This window comes from Microplitis mediator, chromosome 6, assembly GCF_029852145.1.
Source record: "Microplitis mediator isolate UGA2020A chromosome 6, iyMicMedi2.1, whole genome shotgun sequence".
Lineage (NCBI taxonomy): Eukaryota > Metazoa > Arthropoda > Insecta > Hymenoptera > Braconidae > Microplitis > Microplitis mediator.
This window is the reverse complement of record NC_079974.1, coordinates 20153670-20171955: the sequence shown is the minus strand read 5'-3', so window position 1 is coordinate 20171955 and position 18286 is coordinate 20153670. Positions and strand designations below refer to the sequence as shown.

The 18286-nt window shown below is 26.5% G+C and overlaps 3 protein-coding genes and 1 long non-coding RNA gene across 8 annotated transcripts; 3 read left to right on the top strand and 1 right to left on the bottom strand.

Annotated features, from left to right (window-relative positions):
- Positions 1 to 861: 861 nt before the first annotated feature.
- LOC130670103 (uncharacterized) lies at positions 862 to 8574 on the top strand. Of its 5 annotated transcripts, XM_057473307.1 has the most exons (10): positions 862 to 971; positions 1374 to 1506; positions 5838 to 6178; positions 6275 to 6420; positions 6496 to 6586; positions 6650 to 6832; positions 6918 to 7085; positions 7408 to 7552; positions 7797 to 7978; positions 8067 to 8574. In XM_057473307.1, the coding sequence occupies exons 2-10, from the start codon at positions 1419 to 1421 to the stop codon at positions 8439 to 8441; spliced, it is 1719 nt and encodes a 572-aa protein (XP_057329290.1). In that variant the 5' UTR covers positions 862 to 971; positions 1374 to 1418; the 3' UTR covers positions 8442 to 8574. The 5 variants fall into 5 exon arrangements, with proteins under 5 accessions (XP_057329290.1, XP_057329289.1, XP_057329288.1 ...); XM_057473308.1 differs by lacking the exons at positions 862 to 971; positions 1374 to 1506 and adding an exon at positions 5393 to 5533; XM_057473306.1 differs by lacking the exons at positions 6275 to 6420; positions 6496 to 6586; positions 6650 to 6832; ... (2 more) ...; positions 7797 to 7978; positions 8067 to 8574 and adding an exon at positions 3245 to 5533 and having other exon boundaries at positions 5838 to 5975.
- Positions 8575 to 11276: 2702 nt separating this feature from the next.
- On the bottom strand, positions 11277 to 12790 carry LOC130669350 (uncharacterized). Its single transcript, XR_008990161.1, has 3 exons — positions 12700 to 12790; positions 11607 to 11707; positions 11277 to 11517 (listed from the first exon to the last, which is right to left on the bottom strand). It is a non-coding gene; the product is annotated as an uncharacterized LOC130669350 (long non-coding RNA).
- LOC130669348 (zinc finger protein 706-like) lies at positions 11351 to 12897 on the top strand. The gene is made up of 3 exons (XM_057472169.1): positions 11351 to 11491; positions 11819 to 11984; positions 12729 to 12897. Exons 2-3 carry the CDS (start codon positions 11841 to 11843, stop codon positions 12816 to 12818), a joined length of 234 nt encoding a protein of 77 aa, XP_057328152.1. The 5' UTR covers positions 11351 to 11491; positions 11819 to 11840; the 3' UTR covers positions 12819 to 12897.
- Positions 12898 to 15181: 2284 nt separating this feature from the next.
- On the top strand, positions 15182 to 18250 carry LOC130669347 (glycine N-methyltransferase-like). Its single transcript, XM_057472168.1, has 2 exons — positions 15182 to 15862; positions 17768 to 18250. The coding sequence occupies exons 1-2, from the start codon at positions 15532 to 15534 to the stop codon at positions 18022 to 18024; spliced, it is 588 nt and encodes a 195-aa protein (XP_057328151.1). The 5' UTR covers positions 15182 to 15531; the 3' UTR covers positions 18025 to 18250.
- Positions 18251 to 18286: the final 36 nt, after the last annotated feature.

The window sequence follows — 18286 nt, the reverse complement described above, 5'->3', positions numbered from 1 at the left end:
TATATATGAATTTAACGAGTTTAATTTGTATGAAACGATTCAATTGAATGTACTTAATTAAGATAGAAGTACTATTTGTGGCCAGTGTTTTATTTTTAGACCTTTAATATTTTATTTTAATTAATGGAGAAGTATAAAAAAAAAAAAAAATTCATTCTAATACAGTAAAAAAAATTCCCTTTGAATAAATTAAAAAAAATTCATTATATCATTACGTACCTTGCGTATTATTTTATTAAAATTTTTGAAGTAACCAAAACTGGCACTAAAGTGGCCACAAATAGTACTTCTATCCTATATGAATTATAAAATAAAATTCAAATAAGATATTAAAAATTATACACGGATCAATGTCCAATAGAATAAATTAATTATTCTTGAACTACAATTATTATTTTAAATATTGGACCTAATAAAACATAAACATATGTGTTAATTATAAATTTATAAATAAAAAATACATCTGGATTTGATTTAGGCTGTAGTTTTATTCATCACACAAGCATTAATAATAATTAAGTTACAATAATAATTTAAATTTCATAATATAACCGTAAAATTAGTCACATAATTTTTTTAACACATGTGAATAAACAATATAATCTCATCTTTTCAAAAATAGTTTATAGATTTTAAATATTATCAATTTAAATAAACTAAATTTTAATCGAAACTAATCTTGATGTATATCAGTATATACCCTGTCCAAAAATTCTTATAGAATCCACTCAACTGCTCTCTAAAACTAAATTAGTGAAAATTTCACTAATTGAAATAGTGGTCTTGACATTCACTACAAAATTAGTGATTTTGAATTAGATTCACTAATTCATTAGTGATTCCCCGGATTCTCTACAGTGATTACTAGTGGCGCCTCACTTAAGAATTTTTTATTCTATCATTGAATTATCAAGTTCAGGATAAAATTAATTACGATAAGTTTTAAATACAAGTGAACAGTATTAATTCAGGTAAGTTATTAAAAAAAAAAACTAATATTGTTACTAAATAATACATCTTGTTATTTGTTAATAGCTTAATATATTTACTCTAACTTTTTTTACTGAACCTTAATCAAAACCACAATTGAAAATAGATTAAGGTTATGCATTATAATTATGATATAAATATTTACCATACTAAAGTAATTTATTTGTTAATTAAATTGATTAAGTTGCTAAAAAAATTTTATTATTAATTACCAATAATAATAATAATAATAATAGAAATTAAATGATGTAAATCAAGAAGATGAGTAGTATTTTTTAAATTAATCAATTGACAAAATAACAACCAAAAGTAAATTGTAGGCATAAATTGAAAATATTTAATTGTTATTTATCATATTAATTCTAATTGTATTTTTTTTGCAGATTCCTAAAATAAAATTATTTACATGAATAAATAAAATATATGTGATGGACTTCTCATCGTTGAGTGTAAATGAACTGATTACACAATTACAGTCGATAATTGACGATCAAGAAATCCTAAAAACTTTCGAAGGTATGACCATGGCAATTTAAATTCTAATATACATAAAATTATATAATTCATTATATATAATAATTCATTATTCACTTTTATTTGTCAAAATATTTGATAAAAGTGTGTGTTTTATATTTGCAACTTTTTTGAAAGTTAAGAAACTTTAATTAGATTATAAAAATACCAGTCAAAAAACACTGAAAAAATGTTTAAATACAAATAAAAACAATTATTTGGAAAGTATTTCATACAGATACTTGAAATTTATGAGTATATATGAATATATATTGAGCCGGTTCAAACAAGTCATCTATTTTTATTTTTAAGGACACATTCCAAAATTTTAGTAGCATAACAATGACCACAGTTAAAATTTGAGCCCATAATGTTAATAGTAAGTACTCCCTGTTTGCGATTTTCTACTTGTCATTTAAATAACATGGGAAAAAAAAAAATTTGAACTTTGGAATTTTATACCTCGGTAATGGCACATTGTACAAATAATTTCGTAGAGAAATAAACGCTCTATAAAAAAAAAGTCTAATATTATTTCATGATAAATCAATCTTGTCAAAAATTATTGGAGCTTGAAGTCAAATTTATTGTAAATTTTAAGATTTATCTACTTTTCCGGCGAAACTATCATACTTATCACAAAATGTCATAAGATCTTTTTTGTGGACAATTTTATTCCTTACAAATGATCTCTAATAAAGTTTTTTCCATTCCTCATAACTTTTCAGGTATTTCCATTTTAACGCTGAGCTCTTAAAAAAATAGTGTTCTGATCGATTGCAAGAGCTGGAGATTAAAATGAAAATAACTTGAGAACAACGCGAAATTTTTAAAAACTTTGTCAGAGATAATTTGTAAAGAATAAAATTGGCTAAAAAAAAACCTATCAAATTTTGTGATAAGTCTGATAGTTTCGCCGGAAAAGTAAAAAGATCTCGAAATTTACTATAAATTTAAGTTCATGCTCCAATTACTTTCGAACAGATAAATTTATCAAAAAATGATAAGATACTTTTTTTTTTTAGATCATTTGATTTCCTAAGAAATTATATCCTCAGCTCATCTGTACAATAAGCTATTGCCGAGGTATAAAATTCTAAACTTCAAATATTTTTTCCCCGTGTTATTCAAATGGGAAACAGAAAATCATGATGAGCCACCTGTTCATATCATTTATTATTATTATTATTTTTAATTAATATTTATTTTTTAACAGATTTCTGTTAAAAATAATTAATTTGTCTAAATTTTTCGGCATTTTAAATTGATTTGTTTGCAATTTTTACATCTTTAAATGATAAAATAATATATTTTAAGATCAAGAAAGCTTCATTGTTAGATACTTAGATATTTGATGTCCTTTATTGAAATGAACAATTATACGTTTTCAGGCTCTTTTTTTTATAGATCTTAATTAAAATATTAAACATGCAGTCATTAAATTGTTCACTTTGTAACCAAAAAATCCCAGGAGCATTGAACGGCTTGAGCCGGCATCTTGTAAATGATCATGGGTTATCACTTAAACGGGGAATGGGGGATTCTGGTTTTCGATGTGGCCAAAATGGTTGTCAGAGTCGATTTTATCATTTTTATACTCTGAGAGACCATATAAATAAACACCATTTGAACAATAATTATGGTGAAGTTTTACCAGAAAATAATGAAATTAATATTAATATTCAGTGTCAGAGAATTGACGATGTTGGTATTAACAATCACGATAATAATTATGATATAGATAACGATTATCAAGATGACGAAGAGCCATTGATTCCCGATGATAACGATGATAATGTGATGAACTTTGATTTACGAAAATATGTAATTCAAATGGTTGCTAAATTTCAATGCAAACCTTCAATGACAACAAGTTTATTAGTTGAACTTCTGGATGAGTGTGAGCAACTTTTGTTTCATACTCGTGATTACTTGAAACAGAAGGTGGAACAATTTTTTAATACGCGACAACTACACGATGATGAAGCTAAGGATGTGCTCAAAGCATTTGCATTTGATAGCCCTTTTGACGGACTTAAAACTTTAAATGGCCAAATCGAATTATTGAAACAGCATTGTCACTACATAGAGCCAATTGAGGTCCCTCTTGGATATAGGATAGACAGTATTCTTGATAAAAGTACTGGAACTTATATGCCTAAACAGGTCCTGGAAACTTGTCAATATGTACCGGTTATTCCGACTTTGACTCTGGTTATGTCCAGTCCAGAAATACGAAAGGCTGTGGAGTCTGAAAAAAAATCTCCCGACGATATTTTAGCTTCATTTGTTGACGGAGAATACTTTGAGATTCATCCATTGTTTTCACGATATCCTCATGCTTTGAGATTACAAATATACTATGATGAGTTGGAAACTGTCAATCCTTTAGGCTCCAAAACTGGCGTCCATAAACTTGGTATATTTTACTATACCATTCAGAATTTACCACCTCAAATAAATTCCGAATTAAGTTCCATACATGTCCTTGTAATGTGTTCTGACGCAGATGCAAAGAAATACGGATTTAAAAAAATACTTGCTCCATTTTTCGAAGAATTACGTCACTTAGAGAGTGATGATGGTATATCCATTGAAACAACTGAAGGAGAATTTGTTCTTCGTGCTTCTATCGCAGCATTTTGTGGGGATGGATTGGCCGTTCATGATGTCTTTAATTTTCTTGCTCCATCAGCAAATCATTTTTGTCGGATGTGTATGTATAGCAGAAATGATTTACATTCTGGAAGTTTAGAGCTTGGTCAGAAGCGAAGTAAAGAACTCTATGATCAACATATAACATTCCTTAGACAAAATAATTTTTCAGCTGAATCAAAATCAGAAACTGGCCTTCGAGGAGAATGCTGCTTACATGAGTCCCGATATTTTCATGTCTCTGATAATAAAGTTTTTGACGTGATGCATGATTTGTTGTGCGGTATATGTCCTATGATAATCAAATTGGTGTTAAATGAATATATTTTAGTTCAGAAAAAATTTAACTGTGCATATTTTAATGGAAAAATTATGTCCTTTCAATATGGATTTATTGAAATGACAAATAAACCTTCTGCAAATTTTACTGATGGAATGCTTCGTAAAAGTGAACATACATTAAGCCAAAAAGCTATGCAAATCTGGTGTCTGATTCGAGCTTTTCCATTTTTGGTGGCAGATAAAATTCCTCTAGGAGATAAACATATGGCACTTATATTAAATTTATTAAAAATAATGGAGATTATATTTGCTCCCAAAATTAATAGTCGTTATTTGAGGAGCCTACAGAATCTAATTACCAATTTTCATACTAATTTCCTCATATTGTTTCCAAATGTAAATCCTATAAATAAGTTTCATCATATGGGTCATTATGTAGAATGTATCCGATGGATGGGACCTTTGATAAACCGTTGGTGCATGAGGTATGAAGCAAAACATGGTGGCATTAGACTTCGTGCTCAAAATGTTCACAACTTTAAAAATTTACCTAAAACGCTAATAAGACTATGTCAGTGTAGTCAGAGCGCTAAGTGGGGTGCAGCTGACGTGAAAATTAATCGATTTATGGCGTCTAACGGAGATATTGTTGCAGTTGAAGATACAGCAAGTAGAGAATCTCTCCATTCTTTAGATTATATTGATACTGATGAAGTATTTCGTTGTAATTCTGTAAAAGTCAATGGGGTTGACTTTCGAGTTGGCTTGTATGTATGCTTAGAAACTTCAATTACTAGAGAAGATAATTTATGTCTGTTTGGATGTATTCAAGAAATTATTGTTTTAAGAAACAGCGATGTACATTTCTTAGTTTCAGTTTGTATAACAACTGAATTTGATACGAATTTAAATGCTTACCACATTGAGTCCAATGACAATGACGATGATCCAGGTCTTTTTATTGAAACATGTAAACTTCCGTACTTTAAACCATTCTGTTGTTGGACGAAACCAGAATCAAATGACTTATATATTAGTCTTCGTCATATATTGTTATGACGTATCATTCCCAATACTTTGCCATCACTTTGTGGTGAGAATTAATTAATTTTTTTTTCTATTTTTTTTTCTATTTTTTTTCCACATCACCTCTCAACTAAGCTCGTTTTACCAAGCTTTCTACTTGTGATTTTTTTAAAAATATTAATTTTTATTTTAAAAATACATAATTAATATAAATCTATTAATTTTTAATATAATTTACTTCAATTATGCGTTTTAATTAATAAAACTATGAATATGATTCACAAATATATTCATTTTCGCTTATTGCTTAACTATTATTTATGATTTTAATTTTTATGCTTAAACGTCATACTGATATTAATATTTTTTAGATGAAGGTATTGATGGGGCAGTATTTTTGGATCTATCGGAAAAAGATCTCATCGGCTTAAATATAAAAATGGGACCAAGAAAACGTATTCTAAAATTTATTGAATCAGTAAATCTAAAAAAAAATATAGATGGATCATATATTATTGAAGATGATGGATTGTTGACAAAAACTACCGAAATTAATTTTGAAAAATCTACTACTTTTATTCAAGGACATCCATTGAATATGCCTTCTTGCTCTAAACAGACTCCTACTTTGTCTTTTATAAATGTAAAATCGTCATCGGATTCCTCCAATCTTAGCTCAGTCGTGGTTCAGAAATCACCACATACATTCTCAGTAATACTTTTTACTTCATTTCAGTAGCTTGTAAAAAAGATCAATTATAATTAACGATCTATATAATTATTTATTGATTAAATTTTATGTACACAGCGGTTTGGCACAATCAAAAATACTTTGCTCAATCATCCTCAGGGTAAATCAATATTAGAATCAATTCAAGACTCATGGAGCGAAGAAAATCGTAAATCATTAATACGGATAGTGGTCGCTGAGTTGATTAAAGCTCAAGATAGTCAGTAAGTGAATGATATTATTTGTGTGTCACAAGTTTTAATATATTTTTTACTATAAACACTTAAACATAATTTAAGTTACCCGCCAAAAGAAGCTAAATTCGCCCTCGCCAAGGCAATAACAAGCGAATTCCCTCGACTGAAAGATACTAAACTTAATGTAGGATATGTAAGTATGTTTTTATATTTAATAAAATGCATACATTTTTACTTATAGGTATATTATTTTCAGGAGCACTATTATAATGAGACATCAACAAATAATCGAGGTTTTATAGAAAACCGCTTGATAACAATCAGAAAAACTTTGAGCCCTTCGAAAAAAAAATACAAAACAAGTCAACAAAATAAAAATACACATGTATCTACAAGCAGTTCTGATAACCAGTTACCTGAAGAATTGATCAGAGAAATGGTGAATATTCTAACAATATTTATATGCATCTTTCACAAGTTTCAATTGCATAATTATTTCAAATTTTTTGTTTTATCTTTCATAGATTTCATCAATGAAATTAAAGATGCCCACAGAGATCAATAAAAAGCAAATAATATCGTACTTAAAAGACACCAGAAACTTTCGACGAGACTGGATACGTTCTACTAATCCTAGTATAACCGAAATCTTTGAAATGTATCCAAGGCTGATAGATTACAATGGCGAAATGGTAAGATTATTCTTAGAATGATATTTCGGGAAAAATCAATTGAAATTTTATATAGTGTAATTACAATGTAATATAGATGCCATTTTTATATTTTAATTTTAAATTGATATCATTACATCTTTTGATTTATTACAATTTGATGATCTGCTACTTTTAAAGTTAAATATACGTAGATAAAGTTAGATCTTCACAAATCTATGTAGAGCTACATTATAAAAAATTAGATCTATGCAGATCTAATTAAAATATCAAAGTTAGATTTATGTAGAGACGATTTTTTTCTTGTAATTTTAAAACAATTATCATTAATTTTTTTGTTTAGATAAATTTGGAATTTGAAGCATTATTTCCGAAGCAAGCAGATAATTTTTTATCAAAATTCCCAACTATTTATACTCCAAAAATCCTGGCCTATACAAAAAAATATCGACCAGTTTTGTACAAAGCATCTTCTTATATTGGAGACAGTAAGTAAATGATGATTTATAATTTTGTTCTCATGCACTAATTCGTGGTTTATTATTTATATTATTATTATTATTATTATTATTATTATTATTATTATTATTATTATTATTATTACTATTGTTATAATTATTTTAACTTCTTAATCATCAAATGATTAATGGTATTTCTTTACTCGGATACAAATATTTTACTTAAAAAACCATCGGACTGTATTGATTTTTATATTTTGTTATAATGCTATAGACGATCTACGAGCTTTATTAGTTCTTGTTGAGCTGCTTCCCGTATGCAATTCGGTGAAAACACCGAAAGGGAAAGGAAAAGGAAAAGGAAAGGGAAGAAAGAGGCAAGTCAATGAGGACAATGAAAAAGAGGAACCGTTAAAACTAGATTTTCCGAATCAGTATTTACTTAGACTTGAACCAGTGTGTATTTTTTCTTGACAACATTAATCTTTCTAATACTTTGTTATGATAATAATTTAAATGATCTTATATTGATTTTCATTTCTAGGAAGGTACTAATTTAGACCAGTTAGTAAGCAGTGTTACTGCTCAAAGTAAAATGAGCGTTCAACCTTATTTAGTGGCTGTAAGTGGACAGTCTCGTGACTGCACTTTTATCAACGGAGATGGGTGGTTCATCAGTGTAAAAGATAAAGGCAATCGGGTCATAAGTTTTGACGTCTTATACAAAATATTTTACGTTTTAAACGTCGAGTACCCTCACAGTCTCCGTAATTTTTATAATTTTATGGACTTCTACGTATATGGAATGGACGTGCACCCGTACAGTGTGGTATCTTCTGTCCACGTAAATATAATAAATATTAACATAAATGATGGTTCTGAAGATGATGACGATAACAGCTGTGTTTCAGTTAATTAAGTTTTTTAATTATTGATTTTATAAATCTCTTTGTGTTTTATAACTATTTTTAATTTTTTTATAACCAAAGTGTATTATTTAATGTAACTTATATGTATGTTCTTGCTGAAATAATTATCTAAATAAAAATTTTGATACAACATTATTAGCAAAAATACAATATTTTTCCAAATAAATCCTCATTAACAAGTGAATTAGTCCATTTTTGACTAATTCAATTAGTGAAATTTTCACTAATTCAATTAGTGAAATTTTCACTAATTCTATATGTGGTTATTTTTACTAATTCAAAAAGTGAATAGTCACTAATTCATAGTCGTATACTTTGGACAATTTAGATTAGTGAATATTCACAAGTAATTAGTGATTTTTCACTAATTTAGTTTTAGAGAGTGCGACAAAAACCGCATAGAATCTTATAGACTGTATTGGTTTCAATGCCGTTTTTGTCGCATGTGATTGGATTCTATGAGAATTTTTAAATTATTATTATTGTAACTTAATTATTATTAATGCTTGTGTGATGAATAAAAATACAGCCTGAATCAAATCTAGATGTATTTTTTATTTATACATTTATAATTAACATATATGTTTATGTTTTATTAGGTCCAATATTTTAAATAATAATTATAATTCAAGAATAATTAATTTATTCTATTGGACATTGATCCGTGTATAATTTTTAATATCTTATTTGAATTTTATTTTATAATTCATATAGGATAGAAGTACCATTTGTGGCCATTTTAGTGCCAGTTTTGGTTGCTTCAAAAATTTTAATAAAATAATATGCAAGGTACGTGATGATATAATGAATTTTTTTTAATTCACTCAAAGGGAATTTTTTTTACTGTATTAGAATGAATTTTTTTTTTTTTTATACTTCTCCATTAATTAAAATGAAATATTAAAGGTCCAAAAATAAAACACTGGCCACAAATAGCACTTCTATCCTAATTAAGTACATTCAATTTAATCGTTTCATACAAATTAAACTCGTTAAATCCATATATAATTATTACACAACGATTCATACAAATTTTTTAAGCCCAATCAATCCGCCAAAGCACTCACATGATAATGGTAAATTCATAAGAAAAGTCTGTAATACCGACTGTCAGCAAAACTTAGAAAATTTTACTAAAATGGTCATTCGTATAAAATGTAATTCTGAAGAATTGGCGTTCGTAGTTTGAATATTTCGGAAGCATTGGATTTCTGAAATATTGTCATTCTAAATATTGTTAATTCTTTATTACGAAAGAATGAATATTGTAAATTCTGAGTATGTGTTGATATAAAGATTAGAGATTCGATGTTTTTGACAAGGTGATAATTTGTCATTCTGAATTATGAACCATCTTTATTTTTTACATTCCTAACTGTGAGTTTCTGAAGTTGGTATACTTCTGAAATTTTTACTTTTGACGGTGTGCCTGCAAGCCGTCCAGATTCTTCTTTACGTTTAAATTGAAACACAGTATTGCAGTTAATTCACGGAATTATCCATAAAATTGATTGCTTATAGTCATTGTTTAATTGAATTGTGCAGTGTTTTTAAAATTTTAATTGTGCAAAGTGTCTGTAGTACAGTTAAGTGTTGAGTGTTCAGTGCTAGTGTAAAGCGTTGCGAATTGCTGATGCTGATAACTTCCAAGTTCCTGAGCAAAATCATCTGACATCGTCTGGTGGGAAATAGCAGTTAAGTGACGTTTTTTTAGCTGCCATACACTTGGAGCAATTTAAATTAAATCTCCAAGTGTATTAGGACACCCTTCTACATATTATTTCCTTACCAAGGTTTGTTCAAACACTTGCGTGTTTTTTCTTTAATATTTAAAATTTTTTTCTAATATCTGCCACCATTTTATTTTGACATGATTTTTAATTATTTCCGATTTCTAACAATTTATTTTCCGAATATTTAAATTTACCGCGCGAGTAATGATAATAATTAATAGATTATTAATGAAAATATAAATTTTCGATTTTACTTGGTAGTCTAATTAATATAATTAACTGATACATATAAATTTTAATGAAATTATTTAATTTCAATTTTGAAATTTTGCGCCAAGTTGGCACTTAATTCGTGTAAAATTGTACAGTGTCTGGTAAATTTATCTTTTGTTAATTTAAATTGTGCAAAGTGTCTATGGTGCAGTGAAGTGTTCAGTGCTAGTGTAAAGTGTTGCGAATTGCTGATGCTGATAACTTCCAAGTTCCTGAGCAAAATCATCTGGCATCGTCTGGTGGGAAATAGCAGTCAAGTGACGTTTTTTTGGCTGCCATACACTTGGAGCAATTTAAATTAAATCTCCAAGTGTATAAGGACACCCTTCTGCATATTATTTCCCCACCAAGGTTTGTTCAAACACTTGCGTGTTTTTTCTTAATTTTTAAATATTTTTTTATCATATTCTACCGCCATTTTATTTTGACGTACGATTTTTAGTTTTCTCCAATTTCTAAAAATATATTTTTCAAATATTCAAATTTTCCGCGTAAGTAATAAGAGTAATTAATAAGGGTGCATACATTTTATTCATTTATTCTTGAATTTTTTAAATTCCCGCTTGTCAGTTACATTCACACCAATAATTTTTAAGCGTAATCATGATATGACGACAATTAATTTCTTGATTTGTAAAATTTATTTAAACATTACATTAATTTTTTATTTATTTAAATTTCAAGCATTTATCATTTAAATTTTATTTGCAGCAAAAAAACTAGAGTAAGAAATAAAACTAAAAAAAAAAAAAGTTTCTAGATGATCTAGTGGCCTCTGGCGCTGAAGTCTATAACCGCAACTAGGGAATGAAAAAAAAATTTTCACTAAAAACGTGAATGAAAAGCATCATAATTTTTTTTCTCACAGCTTTTGTCGCTTAATAATTTTCCATATTTAATTATAAATTAAAAACATATTTTTTACGCACCATTAATCTCTTAGAGACCTTTTTGATTAATTAATAATTTGAGATAACGGAGTAATCGGTACTTGGAGTTGGATAACCGCTTCTGTAAAACTTTCGAGTACACAGGTAAGATTTGACAAAATTTAATGCCGCTTAAAATAATAATTATTGATAAAAATTAAAAATTTGTAATTAATCAATTATAAGTTCATTAAAGAACAAAATTTATTTTTAAAATTACCGGCAATTTGTTAATTAAATTGACTAAGTCGGTGACAGGTATCCATATGTCGTAAATTTCGAATGTTCGTGATGAGTTTTTTTTTTTTGGGTCAAGTGTATCTAGAACATTTATAAAATTTTAATTTTATTTTCACTATTGTTAACTTAGAAATAAATAAAGTGTCTTTGTTTTAAATATTTATTCATTTGTTTACTTGTTTTTAAAATTAGAAACAATCGGAGAAGTGTAAAAATGGCACGAGGACATCAAAAAATTCAATCGCAAGCAAAAGCTGCTGAGAAAATGTCGAAATTAAAAAAACAACAGGGCCACAGTGCTAATGAACAAAAAAAAGCTGCACAGAAAGCACTTGTTCATGTTTGTGCTGTTTGTAAAGTATGTTTATATTTTATGATACTAAAGTCAATCGACGTCTAATATTTTTTGATTTCTTTCAAAATGATAAATTATAAAAAAAAAATATTACAAAAAATTGCACTTGCAGTTCTTTAAATTTTCTACATGTGCATATTTTTTTTTTTTTTTTTTTGTAATTGATCTGTTGAAAAAAAAACCAAAAATTGTCAATTGTCTGCTAATTTATGATACTGAAGTCAATCGACGTCTAATAATTTTTGGATTTCTTTGAAAATGATAAATTATAAAAAAAAAAAATATTACAAAAAATTGCACTTATAATTTTTTAAATTTTCTACATCTGCATATTTTTAGTTTTTTTTTTTTTTGTAATTGATCTGTTGAAAAAAAATCCAAAAATTGTAAATTGTCTGCTAATTTATGATACTGAAGTCAATCGACGTCTAATGATTTTTTGATTTCTTTCACAAAATAATAGATTATAAAAAAAAAAAATATTACAAAAATTTGCACTTGTAGTTTTTTAAATTTTCTACATATGCATATTTTTGTTTATTTTTTTTTTGGGAATTGATTCTTTAAAAAAAAATCCAAAGATTAGTAGACGTTAGTTGACTTCCGGGTATTGATATTTTTTTATAATTATAAATTCCTTGATTTTAATATTTATTTAATGACAAAATTAATTATCGTGTTATACTAATGATAATTATTATGTAAAGTTAATATATACTTAATTCGTAATAATATTATTCTTATTAGGCTCAGATGCCAGATCCCAAGACGTATAAACAACATTTTGAAAATAAACATCCCAAGAATGACATGCCAGAAGACTTAAAAAATATATGAAGGTGATATTTATTATGATTTTCATTGTAACACAATTAAGGCGAATTAAGTAAACAAAATAATAAAAAAAAAAAAAAAAGACTATTGATAAACTTTGGAGTCGAGTGACTTACTAAATTATCAATAATAATATAGTTGTAATAAATAAAAATCCGATAATTATAATTATTGATTAAAGTTGAAATAAAACATTTAATTATTGCTATTAAAATAGAAGGGATAAATTTAAAAATAAAATATTGTTATTATGTTAGGCTTTAACTCGTCTCGTCTCTGCCTTAATTGCCGTTTATTTTTAATTAAGTATCCATTTTATTATTAATTAATTATTAATTTTGTTTTATAAGTATTCATATTGATATATATATAAATATATATATATATGTATAATTTTAAAAAGTAAAATTATGTTTATGTAGTTGTAAAAAAAAATTTTGTACATCAACACCAGCTTGAATATTGATATTAATAATAACAATAATAATAATAATATTAATTCTTTTATTTAAAAACGTATAAATGAATTCAAATAATAATAATAATAATAATAATAATAATAATAATAATAATAAAAAAACATGAATCGATATAGTAGAATTATAATGAGCGGTACGATTTTATTAAATTTTTAAAATAGCAGAGTAAAGAAAATTAAAAAAAAAAGTAGAATGTAAATAGATAGAAAATTTTAACAACATTTTTTTTATTTTCATATGTATTAATAATTTGACATTTTTTTTTTTTAAATTCAAATGGTAATGGGTAGCTAATACTTTTTGTTCGAGGATAATTAAATTACATTCATTATATCATAAATTTTTCGTTACATATTTACGGTTCTCTTATTGTAATAATATATGACATTATAAAAATAATAATAATGTAGAAGATGAAGGAAAAAAAAATTACAAAACTGCCAATATCATGATGATTTTATTGATGTAATCGTTGAAAGTAATTGATCATAAAAAATATGTTAAAACTCCTTATAACGTCTTTTTATTAAAACATTTTTTTTTGACAGTCATTAATTTTAATCTAATATATATTATTAAGAGAATAAGGAAAATTTTTTTTTGGTATCGTTAGAAAGGTCTTAACTTGAATTTGTGCCTTTTCATATTTTAAACTCTTTTTTATTGCCAAGTATTGAGTGAAACAAAGTTATTTATATGATTCGCAATTCATTTAAATTAGGCGCCAAAAAAAGTCGATCGTATTAATCTTCTCTAAATAAATTAATACTTCAATTATTCTATCACTGAATATACATCTGATATCTATATTATATTAAAAGAGAATAAGAAAAATTGAGTCCATGCCATGTCTCTATGATAATAATTAATGATATAAAATTACGGGCATAAAAATTTTAAGAAATTCTGAGATTAGATACTGGATTTTTTTCGTATCAATAAAAAACAACAAATCCGTAAATTTATCGAAAATTAGTTTAATTTTAATTTTCACTTTGACAGGTCACTGTGACCAAAAATATTTAAGAAAAATTTTCCAATTTGTTTTTCTCAGTTAATTATTTATTTAGGAATTTAAAAATATAGAAATTTACGATAAATATTTTCCCAAAAGACCCACAAAATTTTCGGTGACTTTAAACCTCTCAATGAGGTAAAGGACCCAGTATTTTTCGTTCATCAGATTAAAAAAAAATAATTGTCACATACAATTACACTGTAAAAAATCGGGAGTGAATACGGATTTTATTTCAATCCGAATTCACTCCAATCCGAAGTTTTAATACTTAAATAAATTTATATTCAATAGAAACAGATGTTTATTAGAAACATAATTATTTAAATAAATAATTTATTCAAATATTAATCATTATACTTAAAATACTGTTTTCGATTTATAAAATGTTTTCGTAACTCACTACATTATAATTTCGTATATATAATAAATAGTAAAAATATTAAATTAATAAATAAGGATAGTGATTTGATTGTTACTTCTATAGGTCACTGTCACCGAAAATATTTAAGAAAAATTTTAAAAATTTTCCAATTTATTTCTCTCAGTTAATTATTTTTTTTTTTTAATTTAAAAATATAAAAATTTATATAATTACTAATTTTTATACTTTTCCAGTTTTATCAGTAAACAATAAAATAATTTTTTGACAGCTGAAATTTTAAAAATAAATTACGACAGTAAAAGTATTCATTAAAAAAATTCTCAAACTTTTTTCTATTCATCGTAAAAGTTTTCTAGAAAATGATGAAATCATTCATAGATTTAATGTCATATTTCTACTAGAAAATTATCTATATAAATTGGTACCGCAGTTTACAAAGAACAGTTTAATGATAAATAAATGTTTAATCATCGCATAAATAACTTCATATTTAAAAGTATTGTTAACGTCTATCTTCTATTCCGTTGTTATTTGCCAGCTGACTAGAACAACTAAAAAAAAAAACAATGACTTTAGATTGATAGAAACAATATCAGAAAATATTCGTTCCACTTTCAGCGTGATAATTTCGTAATAGCAAACTAATTTAATTGAAAAAGTTAAAGTTTTACTTATATTTTCTTCTTTCTTTTATTAGTATGATGCGTTGCACTAAGCTTCTTAGTGTATAAATAAGCTATTCGATAACATTGGTATCAGTCTTAACGAATCTCACGATTTAATGTCTACTCTAGCAGGCTAATAAATTACCGAGCATATTAATAAATATTTTAAATAATGGATTTCGTATTTCGTACTCGTACTCCTGGGATTCCTGCTGAGGGTTTACGAGATGAGTATGGCGATGGAAGAACTTCTGAAATCTGGAAAACTATAATTGCAGATGAAAAACAACGTACTCAACTTTACAAAGACTTTTTAGTGGGTTTGTTACGAGAAAATGGTTGCAAGAGAATCCTCGATGTTGCCTGCGGCACAGGAATCGACTCTAAAATGCTCATTGAAGAAGGATTCCAAGTTGTCAGTGTTGATGCTTCTGATAGAATGCTCAAACATGCGATCAAATACCGATGGGATCGAAGAAAAGAACCTGGTTTTGATGAATGGGGTAATTTTATTTATTTTATTATCATACTGTAAAAAAAATTAGGAGTTCATTCGGAGTGACTACGGGTTTTATTTCAATCCGAATTCACTCTGTCACTTGGAGTTACGGATTTAAAAACAAATAAACTCTGACTTCAGAGAAAATGAGTTTTCTCAGCGGAGTATTGAGCGGAGTTTCAATATTAAAATAAAATTCTTTTAGGAGTTCATTTTCCTTCCCCAAGGAATCCCAATAAAGGGATTAAATTAATCGTTTATTTGAGAAACCCCATAAGATGTTTTTTACGAAATTGGGTTCTTTGGATGCCCCTCTATAGAAATCAATCGAAATATCCATCAAATCTGCGTTTAAAAAAAAATTAACGGGATGACAGCAATTTCATTTAATTAAGAAACCCCATAAGTCAATGAGTCAAATAAATATATGCCTTTTTAGTTTTACAGAAATAATTTTTTTTTTTTTTTATTTAAAATTCGCGCTTTTTTGGGAAATCAATTTCAAATGTTGTTTTATTGTTAACTGTTATATGACTAATTAAAATATTTAAATTAATTATAATTTGTTGTAATTTTTGAGTATCAGAGTTCAAATACATATTTAATACTTCATTTTATCAGTGTAATAAATGATTTGAGTGGAAACATTTAAAAAAACAATGATCTTATAACTTTTTTTTCCGTTTGGTTGAGAAACCCCATAAGTCAATCAACTTTAAATAATTTTTTTAAGTAGTTTCAGTTAAAAAATTAAATTTTTCTTGTTGGAATTTTTTCCAAAAACGCTAACATTATTGTATTTAATTATTTATTTATTATTTTAATGTCAAGTTTTTCCAAAAAAATGTTTTTTGTGTTTCCTGAAAAATTTTGTTTTCTTGACATATGGGGTTTCTCAAATAAACGATTCAAATGAAAAAGCAGCCATCCGCTTTGCAGTCACTTCTGATTAAATCCGCGTTCACTCCGAAAATTTTTTATAGTGGAAATTTTAATACTCAGGCATAAGAGTTATCTTGAGTCAAAAAAATACTTTAGAAGACCAAGTCAAGATTTTCTTGATCCAAGAGAATTCCTCTTGGTCAGAGTAGATTTATATTTATCATAAAGAATTAAGGTTTTCGAATAAATTTTTTTGAATCAAGAATATTTACTTTCAGTCGAGAAATTTTTTTTTTATGCACTCATAATTGGAACAAAAAGATGAATTGATTCATTTCTTATCTCACTGAACTTTATTCAATGCAATTATAAAAGATAAAAGTACAAGGAATAGATAACATTCAATACTATTCGATAATAACTGCAATTGTTTTTTTATATCTGTTATGAAGATGTTTTTTTTTTATTATTGCAGTTATTGAACTCCAAGATAATATTTTCAAATAATTTATTTACAGTTACTATTTAATTGAATTTTTTTTTAAATATCGAGTCCTAAGACTCGTAGAAAATTTAATTTCCGAAGGTTGTTTATATTTTTACATGATACAGCTTCCGAAAGTTATTTACCTTAGAATTATTTTGATAAAATTTAATTATAGGAAGTCGGATAATGACGCAAACAATTTTTATTCGCGTCAAGAAAAGTTTTACTTGACCTAAGAAATTTTTGCATGATGAATCTAAACCAAACATTTTTTTGGGGTGAGAAAAAAAAATTTGTTCAGTCCTTAGAAAATTTTTGTTTTCATTTCATAATAAAATAAATAGAAATTTTGTTTTATTCTGTGTAGAAATTGAAATTATTGATTCTATCATAATTTCTTTTATTTTTTTTTAATTCACCCAAACAACACAAAGAAAATTACGATCATGTAACCAGTTGTTGACTCAAATTCAGCAAAAAGTCAACAATGTTTTTTTGTGCCGCTTGGAAAAGTTCATTTATTTATTTGTTTTTTTTTAGTTATCGAAGAAGCCAATTGGTTAACACTGATTAAAGATATTGGACATCTTATTGACGGTGGTTTTGATGCTGTGATTTGTTTAGGCAACAGTTTCGCTCACATCCATGACACTTATGGCGATCAGAGAGAACAGAAACAAATATTAAAAAACTTTGAGATGTGTCTTACACCCGGTGGCTTTCTTCTTATCGATCACAGAAATTATGATCATTTATTGGTTAATCGGGGTGAAACCAACAACTTGGCGAGTTTTTGAAAATTAACAATTCTCTTAGCGGGAAGTTAAAAAAGTCAAATTGAAAATGAATATTTGTTCATCGCATAAATAATTTTATATTTGATAATATCGTTTCCATCTGTCTTCTACTCTGTGGTAATATGCCAGCTAACAAAGAAAAATAACAAAAAAAAAAAATAAAAATGACTTTAGAATAATAAAAACCATATCAAAAAAAAATTCGCTCCACTTTCAGAAGGTTAATTTCGTAATAGACATCATAATAGCAACGTAATATCGT

Bases quoted from the DNA above. Each gene is read 5' to 3' on its own strand.
- LOC130670103 (XM_057473304.1), top strand. From the start codon at position 2,932: ATGCAGTCATTAAATTGTTCACTTTGTAACCAAAAAATCCCAGGAGCA.
- LOC130669348 (XM_057472169.1), top strand. From the start codon at position 11,841: ATGGCACGAGGACATCAAAAAATTCAATCGCAAGCAAAAGCTGCTGAG. The intron at 11,985-12,728 runs GTATGTTTATAT...TATTCTTATTAG, and splicing joins ATGTTTGTGCTGTTTGTAAA to GCTCAGATGCCAGATCCCAA.
- LOC130669347 (XM_057472168.1), top strand. From the start codon at position 15,532: ATGGATTTCGTATTTCGTACTCGTACTCCTGGGATTCCTGCTGAGGGT. The intron at 15,863-17,767 runs GTAATTTTATTT...GTTTTTTTTTAG, and splicing joins ACCTGGTTTTGATGAATGGG to TTATCGAAGAAGCCAATTGG.